This window comes from Drosophila subpulchrella, chromosome 2R (genome assembly GCF_014743375.2).
Source record: "Drosophila subpulchrella strain 33 F10 #4 breed RU33 chromosome 2R, RU_Dsub_v1.1 Primary Assembly, whole genome shotgun sequence".
Lineage (NCBI taxonomy): Eukaryota > Metazoa > Arthropoda > Insecta > Diptera > Drosophilidae > Drosophila > Drosophila subpulchrella.
In genome coordinates this window covers 11,448,546-11,468,728 of record NC_050611.1, presented here as the reverse complement: position 1 = coordinate 11,468,728, position 20,183 = coordinate 11,448,546, and the positions used below count along the sequence as shown (strand labels likewise).

The window sequence follows — 20,183 nt, the reverse complement described above, 5'->3', positions numbered from 1 at the left end:
TTATAATTGATTTTCAGCACGGAGGAATGTGTGATCTGCCTGCGTCCTGCGCCGCATACGCGATTGGGTTCTCTACAACGCTACCACAGCATCGATATCACAGATTTTGTCTAGGCTTCTCTGTTTCTGATGGGCATTTATTAAGGCCAGTTCATTTAGCTTGATTCGCTCATAAAACTGCCCAGGGAAGAAAGCCATCGGTGTCGTAGGTCCCATAATGTCGATACCAATTCTCGGTTATTTGACAATTCATATTGATGGGCAGGTAATAACTGGCGTCTGATCAAATGAAACTTGCAGAGATCGCTTCAGATTTCCATTGGCATCCGGTTCAGGATTATCAGAATAAAGTCTTCTTCCGATACAGTTTAAGGAGTCAACCTGCAGATTTAATGACGTGGTCTGCTCTAGGCTGATTGGTATTATCATCTAAAAGCTAAAAACGGATAAGTGCAGACTGCATAAAAACGTACCATCAAAAGAAGCTCCAACAGCAGATGTCGCGTATTTTCTCATGCGCCTGGATCTAGAATTACTGCTTCAAAATATATGAAAAGACATTATGACCACCCAAAAAAGTAGGTATGAAATCAGGAACATGGTTAGACTGGACTTTAGTTTATTTTCGAGAGTGACTTGGAGTTACAGCAGAAATTGTTAAACTAATGTAAGATCAGGTTTCGGGTTTTCCTTTTTTTTATATTTTGTTGCAAAATCTTAAGTACGAAAACAAATTGCCAACATAGTTATTTTATCTATCATTCCAAATGTAGAATTATTGAACCAAACAAACTGTGAATACCCCAACAATTTCCCCCCTTTTAGTGTACATTCTAAATTAGCTACCAATTTACTAGTCGAGTGTCAGTTGTGTGCCAATATGCGTGCAAAAATTGTTCGTAACGATTAATTGTTAATGTTAATTCTAAGTTTTACTCTTTTAGCAGCTTTTGTTTTCTTTCCGATTTTTAAGGTCACATTGTTTATATCACTGAAAATGTAATTTAATGTATTTTAACTTAAGGCAACGCGAAATTAAAAGAAAACTAAACGAAAGTATAAGTAAATGAAGAGAACAGATCATTTGATGTCAGCTTAAACTTAACAAATAATATTTTGCGAATAAAGCTTTTAAAATATCAAAAGTTAGTTATTTCTCAATCGTGAATTATCATCTAAATCTACATATTAATTTATATATATATCGTAAGCCTATGTCTGTGTAAGTGAATTGATGCGTATGAAATCTACAACTAAATCTAAGAACTCTAATGTTCAACCTCAACTTGATTCCCTACAAGGTCTTTTCTGCCTACATCCCACCATTCTCTTTTCCAACTGCAATGCCTGTGTGCGCTATATTTCAAGATGGATTGTACTAGTAATGGGTGAAATTCTATGGTTGTTCTATGAAAACGAAATTCGAGTCGTGGTTTATGCCAGAAACCATTTCAAACAGTCGCCTGCTTCCTTGCGAAACGAAGCCAAGGTATCCGTACAAAATAACAATTAGACTATTACTAACTAACCTCCTACAAACCCAATACCGAGACAGTCCCGAAAAGAGCGTTACTTAGTTGATAGTTGAGAAACACCTGCTGCTCACGTAGGTCAACATCAAGGTAAAAGATGCTCTGAAGTTCGGTATCGCGGCCTAATGCTGGATGTGGCCAAGCTGGTCCGCTTCTACTGGCAGCTCAGCGATGCACCACTGTCCGGAGCTGGACGATCATGGTGCTTACTCCGAGAGCGAGACGTACACGGGGCAGGAGCAACAGCACACACTGTGGCCGAGTTCGCCGAGGTCTATGGCGTCCAGTTTATACCCGATACGTCTGGGATTGGGGGGCCAGAGCGTGGAATGGCCGAGCTGGCGATGTTCATCAACCAACAGCCCTGGAGCTTCCATTGCGGCGAACCGCCGTACGGGCGGCTTAAACCGAATAACAACCTCACCTACCTCACCTTTGCCCTAAATTTCTAGATGTATTTTTGTAGTATAAAAACGAAAATCAAGTCGTGGTTTATGCCGGAAACCATTTTAAACAGTCGCCTGCTTCCTATCGAAACGAAACCACGGTATCCGTATAAAATACAAACTAAACCATCAACTAACTATAGCACATTTCGGAAGGGGTCGCGGGATTGGGATTGTAGGAGCATACTTTTACTTCTTAGAGGTAATATCAAATGCATTCACCGGGATTCTGGGCACAGTATTTGGGGAACAGCGCTTCAGCCCGGATTCCCAGTTCGACGAGGCGATTGCGGAACAAAGAGATCCTACGGAACACGTCTGGCGGCACTATATCCATGTCGTGATCATCGCTAGGATCGGTCCACAATCGCTCGGCCAGAGCGGCTGACCGTGGCCACAGCCGATTGTCCAGCTGATTCTCATCCACCTGCTCGGTCCACATGCACACCTCGCCGCCCAGCACCTAATGAGGAATTATAAGTTGATTATTAAGAAATCGAGTTAAAATGGATCTTTGGCTTTGTCTCTGCCTATTGAACCTATCTCACCTGCTTCCTGCGCTTTTTGTCCAATCGCATCCGCTCCCATGGCCGGTGCTTGTAGACATTCTGCCAAGTGCGATACGGTGCACAGGCGGCATCTCCAGTGGCCCGCCAGCTGCCGAAGCCGCAGTCCAGATACCAGGCGTCAACGTGCGAGAAGATCACGTTGTAGCCGTTGTCCAGCAGGTCGTAGTTCTCCTGCCAGGTGCTGCCGCCCCAGACCTGAACGGCGAATTGACTGTTTGGAAGACACTTGGTGTTGGTCAAGGCACTAGACCAGACGGCCACGTGCTTTGGCGCCACTCCATTGTTGGCCAGCTTTAGTCTACGAAATTCGATTTTAAGTTAAGATTGATCTTATAAATATTACAGGATCCGCTGCTCACCTGGCCATCGCCTGCAGCATGAAATCGCACCACAAGCCACGCAGATCCGTATCGTTGAAGTACTGCGCCCAGCAGTCGAGATTCACCTCGTCGCCGCCTAGGTGGAAGAAGTCCGTGGGGCCCGTGTGCTGCAACAGCTCCTCGTAGAGACGCTGCAGAATGAGGTAGGTGTGGTTGTTCTTCGGATTTAGCTGCCCGCACGGCGGTTCGCCGCAGTAGAAGCTCCACGGTTGCTGGTTGATGCACATGGCCAGCTCGCCCATTCCGCGTTTTGGCCCCCAATCCCATCCGTTGCCCGCATGGGCGGGGGCATCGATTTCAGGTATGACCTGGACGCCATAGATTTTGGCAAACTCGGCCACTTCACGCACATCCTGTTCCGTGTATGTCTCGCTCTCGGAGTAGGCACCATGCTCGGCCAGCTCCGGATAGTAGCGCGAAATGTAGGGGAAACTCTGGGCATCAGTGAGGTGCCAGTGAAAGCGATTCATCTTGGCCAGACCCATGCCCACAATGGTTCGCTTGATGGAGTTCACCGAGAAGAAATGCCTCGAAGTGTCCAGCATCAGGCCGCGATATCGGAACTTCGGAGCATCCTTCACCTTGCTGTTGGCGTACGTATGCAGCAGGTGATCCTCATCATCAAACCAGATCAATTGCTGCAGTGTGGACAGTCCATGGCGGGCACCGAAGTAGGAATTCGCAATGATCTCCACCTGCAAGCGGTGTCCATCGGCTGCTCAAGGATTGGGAAAATTAAAATTCCAGTTTATGATAACCAAACACAATATGAGATTACTTACTTATGGAGTTAAGTTGATAGGTCTCATCGTTGTCCAGGCTGAAGTTAAGGTCTCCGGACTTGTGCACGCTTATCTTGACCTGTACGCTGGTCAGATCCCCAGCCTGCCGCACACCAAAGGTGGCTCCAAAGAGCGTGGCTGCCGGTTCCACATCCGCATGATGCCTTGACTTCGATGAGGATTCACTGACAGTCGGCTCTGATGAACTGCCGGCGTAGTCCAACCGCTGGATTTGCCGCAGATCCTTAAGGAAGAAGTCGAAGGACAGTTGGAGCTGCTTGCGAACCTCCCGATGGGACGTGTCCACCTGCAGCTGCACATCCTCCACAGAGAAGCTGTGCGTGTGGGGGCTGAGCACAAATTTGTGGGTGGGATGCGGCCAAATGTTAATGTCACCGCACGTCATCGAGCAGCTGATGAACGAGACCCGCTTGGCGGATTTGCCATGATGACCCACCCGGACGCATCGTTCACTCTCGCACTTGTACGTCCAGGACTTCTCGACGGGTCTGCAGAACGAAGAGTGATTAGTCGAAGTCGAATGATTCCTCAACCTGATTGGCATGTGGCACTCACATGGGAAAGGCACTGTTGTCGTGGTGGCTGTGGGGGCGTTCCAGCGCCTCGTTATAAGCCTGGACCTTGTTGGCTCCTTGGTTCCAGTAAAGCACCGTCAGGATAAATATGGCGCCGGAGAGCAGCACCAAAAGAGCTCGGCGCAGCGATACGGCCAAGGACATCTTATAGAGATAGCGTAGGCTGACAAAAAGAAATTGGCATTAAATAATCGTCTATCATTTTTGTAAACTCAAAAGTCATTTAATATTGTCAAAGGAGTTTGTAAGTGAAAATCCTATTATAATTAGGGTAGTTCTCTCTCTCTTAAGGTTAGGTTAAAGCTCGCTTGAAACTCATAAACCTATTCCGAGCTTGTCACTCCACATTCCCCATTCAATAACTGAAATTGGGCCACATATCCTGTGCCTTCATATAAAATTTTAATTGTATTTGTAATAGTGAAAGCCTAAATAGCCCAAGATGGAACTCAACTCCCTTGATCCACATTTAACCTACTTTCCTCCATTGCCCACCGCCCACCAGTTGACATCATCTGGCTTTTGGCCGCTTGCCTGCTGGCAACTGGTTCAAAGAACTGAGACAGTTAAGCAATAATGCACAATAGCAGGTTGTGTAGGAAGACAATGGGCCACCAGACCCCACCCAAAATCGTAGAGCCCCGTCATGGGGGACATGAGACATCGAACTTTAATCAATGCTCGCGACTTGGGCTTGACGAGCGATAAAATCAAAGGAAACCCGAGGAGCCGGGGTCTGCCACATGCCATTTAGTGGCAATTGTTTGTCCTCGGCGACCGCGATGTCCTCACGTTAATACAAACGCACACATGGCACATCCACCTTTGCCGCACGCAAGGAAATCGGGTCTCCAGTGGCGCTTGGCTGGCAACATAATGAAAAATCGAAGTCAGTTCCGTACACAAACATTCGGGACCGCGGCAGGGCAGCTCTCTTTCTGGCAGAAAAACACATATCGTATGTATATCCCATAATATAATGAACATTTTAAAATTGTAATTTGGTAGAATATGGAAGGATTGCTTTGTTTTGGTTGTACAATAAAAGTAGAGGAGAGAAATGCCAAGTTATAATGTGTCAGTTTTTAGGATATTGAGCTTATCATTTGATTAAATACATTTATTAATAATTTTTGATATAATATTGTTTTACTTATAGTATGTCAGATTACATGTTTACAAAATTGTAATAAGGAAAAACAAATCAATTTGAATATATACAGATTAAACTATATAAGCACACAGCCGGGTAAATGTATATTTATTTTAAACACAAGATTTAGCAAGTCCTTTGGATATGTCCCCCCTTTAAAGTGTGTCTTCTCTACCAAGTGAAACCTGCGTGTCAACCCTTAACACCATTTTCCTGTATGTCCCCGTCCCGTATCATATTTACAATGTAACCCATAATTTAACGTTTTATGCTTCCTTATCGATTTCAAATCAAATTACTTAACAAATGAGTGGGGACCCATAAACCCAAATGTGATTTTATATATTTTTAGGGCGGGCGAGCTTTTAAACTTTGCATAGACGAGGAATGAGGGCGAGACCTTGCCACCAATGGAGAAGTGGAGAATGGTACCTGGTGCCGGGTATCGTGACGCTTTCCCACTTTTTCCCATGCCTGGGTGATTACTGTGGGCGGTACACACCTGTAATGCAGTGGCAAATTCAACAAGGACCTGCAACCTTTGCGTGTGACTTCAACGATCGAAGCATGGGTGAGACCTTAAAATTTTCATTACGCTTCATGTGAAAATATGAAATACTTTCGCAGGTCATGCAACACAGGTGAATTCGCCACTCTCCGCTCGAGACCCTTTCTCCAGTTGCCACTGGCAACTCGGAGGAGGTTAAATGTGGCAGCATGGCAGCATGGCAGCGTGGCAGCCAGGCAACTTGGCAGCTGGTGCCCCAATGCAATGGACGTGTTCTTAGTTGTGGCCTGGTCCCCATCATTACCTTGATGGCCGTGCATAATAAATCAACAGGCATGCATAATTAATGCTGCCAATGCTTGAAAAAAGGGCAAGGAGTGGTGTGGAGCAGAGGGAGTGTGCCGGCCAGAAAGGATTGCTTGAATGTGACAGCCTCATTAGTTTCCACACAGCACTCATGCGACTGTCAAAAATATTTGTACATAATGTAGCATACATTACAGCGTTTTTGCTGGCAGATATAAAGTAAGATACATATAACATTCAAAATAGTCCATCATAATACTTATAGAGATTTCAATGAGCTGAAATAAATATGATTTTAGTGCCACGAATGTATGAAGAAGTTGGAGAGGACATTTTTGTATAATCATTATCAGAGAGAGACATTGATTTAAGTGCAACAAAATGGTGTCACACAAAAAGAAATTGTTAATGACAAATACAGCTTGATCGCCTTCAAGACTAGCACAATAAGTAATTTTGGGATATAATCTACCAGAAAGTAGGGAGTAACTAAGTGCTGGATTTAATAAGTATGCTAGATTCCTAAGAGATTATAAAGATTATAAATGAATTATTTATCCTATATATTTGTACCACGCAGGGCAAACCCCCTTTGAATTAAATATAACAAATTGTGTTTCTTTAAGCTTTTCATCGTTAATCGTTCAGTAAGGACTGGTTCCCTCGGCTTACCCGCAACGCGTGCGCAGAGCGGTGCTCGAAAGTGACCAGAAGCGCCCGAAACTATCCATCATCGGAGGAGCCGCCGGTGGGTGGGCGCCACCTCATGTCCTCGTGCCCCTGCAACACCGCTGCCCCCAAACAGCGAGACGCTCTAATGAGTCACGTTGCCAGCTGCCAACTGTTGAGGGGCGGCGTGACACACAAAAAGGCGACCGACGCCCGCTGCTCCTGGCCTGCTGCCGCCTGCTGGGTGTCCTGAATTGACAAATTTCCTTTCACACAAATCTAAAATTATGCCAGAGATGGAAAACTAAAATGGTGGCAACTTTTCTGTGTGTCGTTCACGGTCGTCGAGCGGCAAAAAAAAAAAAGTTGGAGAAATAATAGAAACCACCAGGCGGACGTGCTCTCAAGCGCGCGCGACACTCGAGGAGCTGGCAACAACTACGGCCCAACTATTGCTATTACTGTTAAGCCGCCGACGTTGCGCGGATTTCAAGACGCTCGAACGCCGACGACGCCGTCAACAAACAGTTGGCACGGCCAAAAACACACTCGGCGGGAAAGAGAGGGGAGTGTGTGCACTGGGAAAAATAAACCACCTTTAATTTGCATACAAAAAATAAATATAACTTTTCTTAGCTTTAAGCAAATATTTTTATGACTGTGGTTTCCTCTATCCTTCTTTTGATAGGGAAACATTAACTTGGGATCAAACCTTACTAAGGTAAGAATAAATATGTATATTGCTCAATAGTTAAACAACTTTTTCCCCCTATTTTTTTTTAAGACATTATATTATATCTTTAGTTTTTGTTAACATTTTAAAAATATTTTTGTAATTTTTAGGTATTGTTTTACAGGGTAATTGAACACTTTCACTTTTCCTCACAACAGCTATTAAGACTTTTGTTCGAATATACTTAGTCAATATATTTCTCTGTACACAGCAAACAACTGAGAAATAAAAGAGCGGGCGGTAAGAATGGCGTGCAACTATTTACATATGTTCTTGAAACCGTGGGGCGACGTCTGTGCCTGTGATTGTATGCACCTGGCATGGGTATACATAGGTAAACCTATAGTTTTAGCTATAGCAGGACCAATCCACACTGCAGCCCTCGAATATTGGGCACTCCACAGCCGCAGCGTGCAAATAGCCATTTAAATGTTTGTTTAATGCGAGTGCATCATAAATTAAAAGCAAATTTGCCGAAATAATACATGAATTTCAATTAGTTGCTAACGGCTGGCAATTATGATGATGATTGCACAGGGGTGCTATAAAACGTGGCCGATATGCAAATGTTCTACATTTCGATGGCGCAAAATTTTCGAAATTGTTTCAATATTGTGCAGGGTTTTTGAGAAGGGGTATGTTGAAATGTCTAATAAATGGGGCGCAATAAGAACTTGATGGTAAGAGAACAAATGGTATTTGCATTGAATTGCTATCGATAAGGTCATTTATTTTGTTTATTTAATGATATAATTCAATATTTTAATTAGTAATTATAGCCTCTTATCCTGAAACAATTTATCTTGCTAATAAGTCGTATAAATGCAACAGTTTAACACCCTTTTTTCTAACAGAGTGGGCCTGCATTTTTTACCGCATCACTCATACGCAGCGTGTGCCGTTGTGCAGCATGTTGCATGCTCAATATGCGCGGCGTGGACTGTTGCTTCTGAGTCGCATTATTATTTATGGCCGCATGCCGTGAAAAATGTCAGTTGGCGACAAGTGTTGTTCAAATGGCATGCACGGTTGCCACAACAACAACAATAGTAGCAGCAACATCCCACTAGCAACACCAGCAATAACAGCAACAATAATGACAACCCATATGGGGCATACAAAAGCATTTGGCGCTCAATTTGACGTGAAACGTGCAAGAACAGAGGGAGAACTTTGGGGGAAGCTCAATACAAATAGCCGTGCTTGGCCTTTGTCGTCGACATATCCTTTTTCCACCCACTGGCTGCCACTACTGCCCCCCGAAAAAGCAGACAGAGATGGTTGCAGAAAAATGGGCAACGCAACTTGTAACAGGCAACCAGAAAGCGGCAACAGAAACCAGTAGCCAGTAACCTCAACCAGCAGTAACCAGCCAAACACCCGAAGTGCAGAGCCCCAAGCCGAAGGCTGCCCCACTCGGTTGCCAGGGCAACTTCGTCGGGCCCACAACAAAAGGATAAGCCAAGCCAAAGTCCTCGGGACAGGACGAGCAGCCAGCAAACTAGTCAGCAAGTCAAGCCGGAGCTCAGTTGCAGCAGCGCAACGCATTTGCCCAGACGCACAACTCGCGATTCGCGGCCAAAACCAAGAGTTACGGAAATAGACTTGCCTTGGCCATCGATCGTTGTAGCAGCTACACTCGGAAAAAAACAGGATCACCTTCTATCAGTTAAAAAAATAAAAAGCCATATCAAATTATCATATCAGTTCTATGCAATGAATATCATCATATCAGTGCTCAATGTTTTAATGTTTTAATAATCCGGAAGCGTTAAAGCATCGAAATACATCTATAAAATATTCATAACTGCAGTGCAATTTGAAATACATATTTAAGAAAAGCCGAAGTACGACTTTGAAAAAGCTTGCTTACATTTTTAAATGTGAAAAAATATTAATTTAAACGATTCCCAGAAACTGACACAATTATGCCTTTTCTTCCCTGAAGAGATCTTTATAAATAAAATATATCTTAACATCTTATATATATCATAAAAAATTGGTGCATTTACTATATGGGAAAATTGAATAACCTATAACATTTTAGAATCAAACCATTATAAAAAGTGAATGAAAAAATATATTTTTCCAACTAACAAATTGTTTTTAAATATTTCAAAGCTATTTGTGTTACCATAAAATCATAAAAAAAATAAAAAATCAGAAGAAACCCTGTTAAAAATAATACAAAATCCAGTTTTCGCGTAGTGTGGCTACTTGATTTGTGGTGCTGTCGTGCTAGAACTTGAGTTGCCTTCGGCTCGTCGCTCGCGAGGGCTAACTCCTGGCAGTCGCCTTTCGTCCTTGCTGCGGTCTAGAGTCCTAGCTCTCGCTTCTAGCCAGGCTAGATGCGCCTCCTTTGGGGTTGAAGTGTGCGTGCTAATGGCAGTGTAATGAGTGCGCCGTGCTAATCGTTATGCAATCGCCTAGCTTCGATTTCCAGCCGCAGTGAAATATGTCTCTCAAGCGTTATGCAACTCTGCTGGCCTTCGGTCAAAATCAGAATCAAAATCAAAATAATACAATCCCGACACTGGTGGTCTCCACAACGGAGGGGATTCCATCATCATCATCATCATCTTCTTCATCGTATGGAAGCTTCGCTAGCGAGGAGCAGCTGCAGTCCCAGGAACATATGTCATCTTCATCCTCGATTGCCACACACACCACCTATTATACAGGCGGATTGGGACAATATCACCAGCAGCGCGGTGGCTCAGGATCTGTCATTTCGGGCGTGGGCGGCGGCGGAGGACCTAGTGGACCCCAGACGTATGCAAATGTTGTCAACGGCAATGTGAATCTGCTGCTCGGCGGGTAAGTCTGACAGCTGAAACAACTGTCTGATGGCGAGGCATCAGAGCCAAGTTCAAGAGATGATGAGCCAAGGTGGGGCTCGTGGGAAATGCGAAAGAGTGGCACACATATCGTGGCTGCAACTTTTGGCAAATATCCAAGTATTCCCCACGCTCATTTGGCAATTAATTAATTAGAGTTGCCAAGAAAGTTTGGCCAAAACAATTGGCTTCCAAACTAACCAGAAGTCGTTTAAATATTTACATTTTTAAGGAGCTCTTTCTCGCCCGTCAGCCAACAACTCTTTTAAGTAATTCATAGAAAATGTGGTTATCACAAGAACCATTCCTTGGTAACTAATAGCTTATTCCCGAAAGATAGTTGAATAATTAGAGTTAGGCAGAAATAGAGATATGTAATTTGAAAACATACGTTTCTGGGTAACCGCAAAGTCAATTATTTGAATGTTTGTAGCAGGTCGTAAATTCCGGTGAAGTGCTTTCAGTAATTGCCCCATTTTTGTAAGCATTTAAGAAGGATATTACAAGAAACTCGCATAGATCATAATGCTTGGCACCGCTTGATTTATGAGATGGGGCTGCAAATTAATAAACATCAACATTTTCGCCGCCTGCAAGCGAAGATGTCAGGCTTCCGTTTTTCCGCCAAAAGGGAGAATATTAATTATAATTCGGTTTTCTTTCCTCGCAACCCAGGCATCCTTTCTTTTTAATAAAATGTATTTTCATGTGCAACACGAGCTATTTGGTTACTGGAATAACCGAAACCAACCAAACAACAACAAAGTACTTTTGGTCAACAAAGTTTTATGGGGTTTTCTTGATGTCTGCAAACATCACGCGCCTCACAAGCTAAAAAACTTTATTTTAACTACATTTTTATCGATTGCCTGGGGCAGTTCATTGAAAATAGCTCGAATAAAAACTTGGAAGGGGCAAGAATCGCTTCACATGCCGCTGTTGTCTGTTCTTCGCCTCTGCGGAACGGGAAAGTTGGAAAAACTCGGCCCAAAAGAGGGCCCTAATGAACTGTTGACATGCGAGAAAATGCGTGAACCGAGGAAAATGAACAGCCAAAAAAAGGAGAAAAACAGGACGAGAGAAGGGAAGGGACAAACACTGGACAGACAAGTGGAACACAATGTTGCATTCTAAAGTGGATTAACTGACGTCATGGAAATGCCTTGACTTGAGTAACGAAATCGACACGAAACGATTTCTGACTTAATAACCCAGTGGGTTTCAATAAATCGACACAAATTGGCCGACAGCGTTAAAAGGAAAGTTTGATAACTGACAATCAAGTTGATAGTGGGGGCTATTTCGGAGTTACTGAGAAATTTAGACAATTTTTATGGCTACACCTTTCGAAATATTCGTAACAAACGATCCCTAGCCACAGGAAATCTATTAATATTTACCTATGCCTTATCTAAAATCTGTTATTATAAGGAAAATTAATTTGTTCAATGAATCAAACAGTAAACATCAAAAGCGTTCGTTCAAATAAACTCCTTTCTGAACTTAATCTGCCTAATGTAAGCTATTTATCGGCAGACAATAGAAATTAGCTTTGCTAATCCTATTTGAATTGTGGCGTTAACTCAAAACAAACCCAATAAAACAATAACGTATGCTAAACACTAGAGTTTCTTAGATTAAATTAGGTCACAACAGGCCTAACAGGAACACACACACAGTTTTCCCAAGAAGATATGGCTTTTCGAATTGAGTGAATCCAGTGAAGTGTAGTAGCTTGTTCAGTAGTTGAAGTTAATTGACAATATTTCCTATTTACCATGCACACTTATCAACAGTTGGTTCGCCTTTTGTTCGACTGGAAATTAAATTTCAAGCCAGAATGAAAAGCCGCAACTATACTATCTAATTAAAAGCATAAGGCAAGGAAAGTAATTTCCGCTCCAATGATGTATTGAAGCCAACATTTTGCAGGCAATTTATGCTATCAATATGCAAGCAGAGGGCGCAAACAGGACAAAATAAATAAATATACAAACATTTGCAATTTGTTCGACAAAATTAATAAATGCCAAAAACGTTATTAATACGATATTATCATGATGGCCATTTATCGAGGCCCCGCAATCAATTTCGTGTCACCACCCAAAGCAAACATTACGAATAATATTCATATATGTACATATGTGGCTGATATCCGTGGAATAACACTGCATTCACATGTACCCACTCGATTTAATTTGTTGCAGGGCGATGCTTTCACTGGTGACGACCGTATTGTGTGTGGTCTGCTATTGTTGTCATCGGAATATCAAAAAGCGAACAGAGGCCGCCTACAGACAGCAGCAGCATCAGTGGCTCGAAGGCGATCCCAACATGGAAATATACAGCGTGGAGCAGGTGAGTTGTACACAGAAGTAGTATGTATGTCGCTCCCAATATCAATAGCCCAGAACCTCGGGGATTTAGAGGCTTTGTGGTGCGGCAGCCAATAATAACAAGCGGATGTCAACGGCATTCCAAATAGTGATGCTACAATAGAACTGGTCATCTATACTAGCTGAAAGGGAGGACATTTGCAATTTAATTAAATCTACTGAGGGGATTTCTGTTTATTAATGTTGTTCTATTGACCTTTGTCAACTCTTAGTTTGTATTATAGATAATACGGAGTTTTGATCTTAAAGGGTCACCTAAAAATAAGAAGTAGAACCACTCTTGTCCGACTTCCATTCTATAATTTTTAAACAGAGTTCTCTTCAGTTGGAACTAGCAGAGACAAATAGACAAAACAAAACTGAATACAAATACAAACGTATACAAACCTATAACAATCAATCATATATTTAAAATGCAATCGATTGAACGCTAAAATTCAATTAGCAACTATCAAGTTAAAGTGCCAGCTAAAAAGTGTACAAACATATAAGATATTAAGCGAAATACACAACAAACTTTCCCTGCAACCCAGTTATATTTCGTTTCAACTTCAATCACATCAACCTCGTTTTCCAATTAGTGGCTAAAATCACAATTGCGCCGAGGAGAGAAACAATATCCACCAGCCAATTGGGCCCTAAAACCACCCACACAGGCCAGCCAACAGTAATTGTACTTTTTCAAGTTTAAGCCAACATTTCATGAGGACAGTTTGAAAATAAGTCGGAAACTGAAAGTGAGAGCGGAGAAAGGGCAGGGCTATAATGGATATTTATGCGGCGCATTTAACAGGTGCGACAACCGCGGGAAAGTGAGTTGACCAAAGGGGCGCGACTGGCCGCAGCCAGGGCAAGTGGCCCAGAAGCCGGACTCACTTGGCCCTGGGTTTTATTAAGTTACAAGCCGCCAACAGCTTACTAAGACCTTCCAATCCGACCCCCAACCAACCAGCCACCCACTAACCCACCCATCCCATAGGCCATCATTCAGTTCATTGTTGTTTGTTGGGCCGCTGGGAAACGAGGGAAAAAACGCCGGCAAAGGGCTCCGCGTAAATCAACGTTAGCCTGTCCAGGCACAAATGTCAACTGCGGACAGAACGAGGCGGGATTTCTGGGGGGGAATGGGAACGGGGATGGGTTTGCAGATTGCGCAGCAGAGACAAATAAATTTATGATGTGTGCAATTTAAACTTTTTTATTTGATCGCGTAAATTTCACTTGTCCACCTCGTCTCCATTAAGGAGGTAAATTACAAAGCGACCAAGCGGAGATCGGCAATTATTCACAGCCTCGGGGAAAATGGAACAGAGAAAAGCTTTATTAGATCTTTTTTGTAATACAAAAGATTTTAAATTGTTTTTAGGCATAATCATTTCCTTTAATTTTAAAAAATTTCAAATTTATAGTCAAGCTCATTTTAGTAACTGCTGGTTGCAAAGTTGCTACGAGTTATATTTTTAAGGGCCAATTTCTTAATGTCATGTTAATTTTTGTCCTTGAAATAAATTGTTGTTTAGGGGAGAAACTATATATTATAATATTATGTAACGTGTTAACTGAGTGAAAACTCTTTACAAAAAGTAAAGTTCAAGGTAAATTAGTCAATCGACAAAACGAAAATGGCAAAAAGTTTAGGTCGGAATACCCAGTTTATCATGTAATAACAGACTCTTAACATTACATTAAGAAAACGAATTTGTCTTTCCAAAAAATTTAGCTTTACGTTAACAATCCCGGACTCATATAAAATCGGCCCTAACGGATATTATTTTAAAATAACTAAACATTTTACTAATTAAATATTTTCTATATTCAAAATAGGGACATCATTGGACCTTATTTTTAAACATTTAATATAACTTTCCTTGTTCTTTTTTAACCACCTTCTAATTGTGTTCAAACTATATCTAAATCTTTTAGTGCTACGAGACATCTGGCCTGTTTCTGGGCGACTCCACGGATGGCCTGTCCGCAGTGCCCGCCCTGCACCACGAACCACCGCCCTCCTACGACGCCGTGGTGCTGCACGAGCAGCAGCTCCACCAGCAGCAATTGGAGCAGCAGCAGCAGCAACAGTTGCAGCTGCAACTGCAACAGCAGCAGCAACTTCTGATGCAGCGCGTCTCGCCGCCTCCCGGCTATCGATCCTCCCTGGACATAAGCGGACAGCCGGGGACGAGCTTTGGTCGCGGCACTCCCGATGGCAGTGTGGATGCAGTGGCCGGTGGCAGTGCCGCAGGGGCAGTTGGATCCGGTGGTCTGCTGGTCAACAAGCAGCTACAACTCGCCCTAAATGCCCAATCCTGCTGCTCACTGCAGCGGGCCGAGGTGGAGAGCATGTGGAATGCTGCGGCGGCGGCGGTGGCTGCCCGGAGCGGAAATTGCCTGGAAATGGAGACGCTGCAGGTGCGTAAACCGGTGCAGAACATCAGATTGAACACCTTCGGGCGGCGGTACCTGCAGCAAAGCCATCAGCATAGTGGCAACCACTACCGACGCGGCTGTCCGCTGTGCGGCAAGTTCCGCTATGAAGGTGAGGCGGAAGATGAGCCGTTGACCGCGCTGTCCGTGGAGAGCGGTCTGAATATGGGCGGGCGTAGGGAGGAGCCGACGGCGTGCCCCTGTCCCAGTGACATCGACAATGGCAACCACATTTCGGCCGACGCTCTGCAGGATGAGGCCAACGGGAATGTTGAGTTTGCCACCGTGGACGATGAACCACCTCAAAATGAAGCCATACCCATAACCGCCGTCAATGATGAAAATGACAACGCAGCAACATCGGACACACCAGCAATATCCGACACACCAGCAACATCCGACACACCAGCAACATCCAGTAGGGGCAGGCAGCAGGAGAAGATGGAGGAGGTGGAACTGGCCACGGGCGGCCAACAGGAGGAGCAGGATTTGAACAACATTAACGAGAACGGCATCATCAGCCTGGACATGAGCAAAATCATTGACAGATCGGGCCTGCCCACATACGAGGGAGCCATCAAACTGGAGTCCAGTGGTTATGTGTGAGCCTAACGAGAAATTGGCATTGGTCGAAGAGCAGGAGAGCAAAACCTAAACCACAAGTGTGCTTTAACTATGATTAAGATATGTTGCGAATGGAGAAAAGTACGGATATTATTTGTAAACTTAAATACAAACATGTAAAATCAAGAACCCATTGGTTTTTGGCACACAATGATTAAAGTCTCTCAAGATTGCTAAGAACTTACTGAAGTCCATGAAGAATATCTCTCCTAAATTAAGCATAACAAAGAACACATGAAGCAAACACGAAAACAATAATTTTAACGTTTAAATGTTTAGAGCTAAGCGCGTGCATATCCCTGTAAATGTTCGTTTCGAATACTCGTATCAATAAAATCAAAAGTTGTAATTGAAAGCAACAAGCGATTTAATATGCAACCTCAATCCGCAACCTTCGCCTGAATTGCACACGAGCACAGTTTTTAGTTTATAAACGCTCGGTTGAGTGCAATCCGATTGATTTTGTATTAAATACGTAAGAGATGATAAAAGAAACGAAACCAGAGCAAAGAATGGCATGCAAACAAATCGTCAAAGACAACGGCTAACAAGCGGCAAGATAACAGGCCACACCACCCCCTGGCCACCCATCCAACCCCATTTTTCCCACCCCCTTGCGATTTTCCGCTTTCCCTTTTCACCGCACTTACCTCAGACAAACAACGGGCTTTTCGTCTGGATCATTTACATGAGGGGAGTGAGGGAAATTCAAGGGGGAAAATTGTCACCAGGTCGGCTACGCGATTCTCTAACTTAAATGTTCAGAGGGTTGAGTTAAATAGTGCAAGCTAACTTACATTCTAAAACAAAACCAATTTAAACGCACCATGCCTTACTAAGAAAATAAAAACGGTTTAAATATCAAGTATACATTGAAATTTGGCCAGCCTAAGCAAGCTTTTGAGATATCAAGTTCACCCACTTGGAAACAGCTCAAAATATCAAGTACACATATCAGGAATTTCACCCAACTCAAAACAGCTTCACAGAACATCAAGTATACGCACCGTTAGCCCACTTAGAATAACTTAATGGAATTTCAAGTATTGCAAGGGTATTCGGGGAAACAAATCGTTTACAATTGCGGGTTCTGTTTTTGTGTGTGGTCAAGCGATGAGAAAACAAGGGGGGGAAGGGGGTTGGGTTTTCAGAACTCTTGTTTCCTCTCAACTACCTTTCTTTTGCCCTCGTGCCACATTGAAATGGTAACAAGAAACTTGTTAGTTGGCTCTCATCATTGTGCACAATTTCATTTGACATCAGGTGCAGGGGTAACAAGCTCTCGGCGTTTATGCAACCTTGAATCGCTTAAGTGGGTGTGGAATGGGTCAGGGGAATATGTGGGTATTCTATGTAATTATGCATGCATCGAAGGCAAAACCTTAGTTACACTTGAGATCACATTAAAACCAACACAATATTCCATAATCCCTGTTTGTTATTTTTAAAAAGACCCCAAGATATTTATTAACACTCGTACCGTCGTGCCAACAGCATTCTAATCGTTTCCGCAGAACTTTTCACGTGAGCACCGGCAATAAATAGAAATAATTTAATTTTGGTTTATTTATGGCCATGCCAGCGAGATTTCTGGGCGGCGGTATTAGCACTGTTTCGATGATCCGGCCAAGAGGAGCGCGCTTTGTTGATAATTGCAAACAACTGAAAGCGATGCGTCTGCCGCTGACGGGCGGCCCAACAAGTCGCAGCCGCTGCTGCCGAGGAAAATGGGTGGGAAAACGGTCGGAAAACGGGCGGCGAATGGGTGGGAAAATGATAGAAAAGAGAGCGCCAGACGCCTGCTAATGTGCATGTGTGCAGGCCCAAACAAAATAGAGCGAGCGAGAGCTGAAAATGAAACTGAACCGAGCTGAACTCATGGTTGGAACTGGGCGGTATTGGGAGGGATTGGGCGGTATTGGGCGGGATTGGGGGCTTTTTAGGTGGCATCACAAACTGCGCAGCGCCGCTTGACCCTTTCCATTGCCCCCCTGTTCGATTTATTAATAACACCACAAGAGGCACACGAGGGCGAACCGAATGGGCGAATGGCAAATTTCAGGTTTGATGGCAAGGGATTGCGAGGTGTGAGCACAAGCACTTTGCCAGCAGCCTCTCGTAGTTATAATTGCTGCAAATTGCCGCTTAAAAACTTGTGTTCCTGCCGGGGCATCGGGCCAAACTACTCGAGCCACTTACGACGATGTCATCGTCATCATCGCCGTCATCATCGTCATCGCATCGGCATCAGCATCGCTGGGAGTGCCAGGCACGTGCTTAAAAATAGACTCCATTGGGTCACTAAATATAAACCATTTGGCATTTGGTATGACCTAAAAATTCAGATCGAAATGGTAAGAACAGAAGACAAAATCTCAAGTGCTCTTTCTATTCAAAAGAGAACATGAGAAATATAAATAATAACGAAGATTATTTAATTAAACCAAAATATGTTTAGAGGGGTTTGAGGTATTTACAAGTTTCTCACAAGGGAGAAAGGCTTATCAAATAAATGAACGTTCTGAACCCCTAAAATCTCAAAAACTTATGAATTATAAAGGAACTGATTATGAACGACTATCTACACAGAAAACGAATACCAAACGAAATATCAAACCATAGATCAAACATGTTATGATCCTAACATACTATATTACCTATAATCTTTTTAAAGCTATCTTATGTGTGGGAAGGTAAGATAAAAGAATTTAGATATTTTTAATAAGAGAAATGCTATACGATATACGCTTTCCGGATAAGCCGCCTTAGAATACCAAGTGGAGCTCTCAAGTCGCATTGTTCCATATCGCTTCCGCTGCCTTATCGCTAGTGGGTTTTTTATGAATTGTTTACCAAAACAATGTAGTACACCTCGTAGTAAATAAAAAGTACAAAAATAACAACATTTACTGCTGAATTAAAAATGTTTCTATATTTTATAAATAAGAAATTAATTTTTGAATGAAGGAAGGTTTTTGAACTCATGCGTAGTCGTTATGATTTCTAGTCTATAATAATTTTCTGAGACCACACCCGATTTTTTCTTTGGGTGTAGTAAATATATAGTAGCTCAAATGCGTCAAAATTACGGCAGCAAGAAATAAAGCAAGTCATAAGGCAAGTGGGCCAAGCCACAAAGGAGAAAAGACAGCCGAAAGTAAAAGTGCAAATACCAAGTAGCCACAAAATATTCCAGTACACGTAGGAAGGGTGCTCTAAAGTCACAGAGACATAGGCAGGGTCTGAGCTTAGGGGTACAATATTATAATGAGCAATCTTGAATAATACAATAAGTCGAATTTTAAATGTCTAGAACTAATTATAGTTTTTCAGATTTTAATTAAATTAGATTCCATGAATTTTACGTTATATAAAAAAACCTTTTTTTGCTACGCTAATCAAAAAACCAAAATCAAAAGTAAATAACCAATTTGTAAGCTCTTCTTAACACCATTTCTTTAAATATTTCAAAAAAAAAACTAAAATTAACACAATAGTAAGTAATGTAAATAAGGGATTTAGCTTCTGTTTTTATCTTATGGGCTCCATTTTATGGGGGACCATAGTTTTGTATGGGGTTTCCGTATTTATTTTATTACTATCCTATAGTAAGGGCTCTAAGCCCCTCCCGAATCCCTTGCGTAAGCCCCTGATCAAACGTACATACTGCGGACAGATATACGAATGTAAGTCTGCCATGCATTCCGATGTGTGTACATAAGTAGACTTACCCACACTGCGTATGGGAATGCTCTTTGCATGTCCTTATTTCCTCCGTTGCCAGGACAACTGAGGATGGTCCTCTTGGCAGGGCGGGGGGTTACCTATTGCTTCGATTCCAGGGTGTTGCTGGTGCGGTTGAGATAAGCGTTCTCGTTGCAGGTGTGGCCCTTAATGGCAGTCTGTAGTTCCACTTCCTATTGCTTTTGCGACTTTGTGCGGCGGCAGGCGTTACATTTCAAACATGGGAATCGTCTTATTTGTGCTGTAATTTACACAAAATGCACACGACGACAGTGCTGTGGGTGCGAGCGAGATGGCAAACAACGGGTGCGGAAAATCGGTCTGCACTTGGATAAACATGTATTACGTCGAGTGCTTTGGGTACAGTCTGCCGCTGACCAATCATTCGGACAGTAAGTTAACAATTTCACGGCCCGTTTTCACCATTGGCGTCGTTAATTTTTGTGCGGGGCAAACATTTATTGCAAAAAAACAAAAAACAAAA

General features: G+C 43.0%; 3 protein-coding genes across 7 annotated transcripts in view; 2 read left to right on the top strand and 1 right to left on the bottom strand.

Annotated features, from left to right (window-relative positions):
• The window catches only part of LOC119551258 (diuretic hormone receptor), a 14,857-nt gene extending 13,712 nt beyond the window's left edge, over positions 1–1,145 (top strand). For all 3 annotated transcript variants that reach the window (XM_037860514.1, XM_037860511.1, XM_037860512.1), the window contains one exon: positions 18–1,145. In XM_037860514.1, the coding sequence (XP_037716442.1) occupies positions 18–114 (97 nt within the window). In that variant the 3' untranslated portion in view covers positions 115–1,145. The remainder of the gene's footprint in view (positions 1–17) is intronic.
• Positions 603–20,183, bottom strand: LOC119551254 (probable beta-hexosaminidase fdl). 2 transcript variants are annotated; one of them, XM_037860502.1, is made up of 6 exons: positions 19,687–20,183; positions 4,286–4,468; positions 3,710–4,218; positions 2,907–3,642; positions 2,527–2,845; positions 603–2,441 (listed from the first exon to the last, which is right to left on the bottom strand). In XM_037860502.1, exons 2-6 carry the CDS (start codon positions 4,447–4,449, stop codon positions 2,187–2,189), a joined length of 1,983 nt encoding a protein of 660 aa, XP_037716430.1. In that variant the 5' UTR covers positions 4,450–4,468; positions 19,687–20,183; the 3' UTR covers positions 603–2,186. The 2 variants fall into 2 exon arrangements, with proteins under 2 accessions (XP_037716430.1, XP_037716429.1); XM_037860501.1 differs by lacking the exon at positions 19,687–20,183 and adding an exon at positions 17,436–17,861.
• On the top strand, positions 9,184–16,843 carry LOC119551257. Of its 2 annotated transcripts, XM_037860509.1 has the most exons (3): positions 9,184–10,491; positions 12,719–12,869; positions 14,831–16,837. In XM_037860509.1, exons 1-3 carry the CDS (start codon positions 10,130–10,132, stop codon positions 15,935–15,937), a joined length of 1,620 nt encoding a protein of 539 aa, XP_037716437.1. In that variant the 5' UTR covers positions 9,184–10,129; the 3' UTR covers positions 15,938–16,837. The 2 variants fall into 2 exon arrangements, with proteins under 2 accessions (XP_037716437.1, XP_037716438.1); XM_037860510.1 differs by lacking the exons at positions 9,184–10,491; positions 12,719–12,869 and adding an exon at positions 14,047–14,154 and having other exon boundaries at positions 14,831–16,843.

Excerpts from the sequence above, each read along its gene's own strand:
- LOC119551257 (XM_037860509.1), top strand. The coding sequence starts at position 10,130 with ATGTCTCTCAAGCGTTATGCAACTCTGCTGGCCTTCGGTCAAAATCAG. Across the intron at positions 10,492-12,718 it reads GTGAATCTGCTGCTCGGCGG|GGCGATGCTTTCACTGGTGA; the intron begins GTAAGTCTGACA and ends AATTTGTTGCAG. Across the intron at positions 12,870-14,830 it reads AAATATACAGCGTGGAGCAG|TGCTACGAGACATCTGGCCT; the intron begins GTGAGTTGTACA and ends TAAATCTTTTAG.
- LOC119551254 (XM_037860501.1), bottom strand. Across the intron at positions 3,643-3,709 it reads CTATCAACTTAACTCCATAA|CCGATGGACACCGCTTGCAG; the intron begins GTAAGTAATCTC and ends ATCCTTGAGCAG. Across the intron at positions 2,846-2,906 it reads ATGCTGCAGGCGATGGCCAG|ACTAAAGCTGGCCAACAATG; the intron begins GTGAGCAGCGGA and ends CGAATTTCGTAG.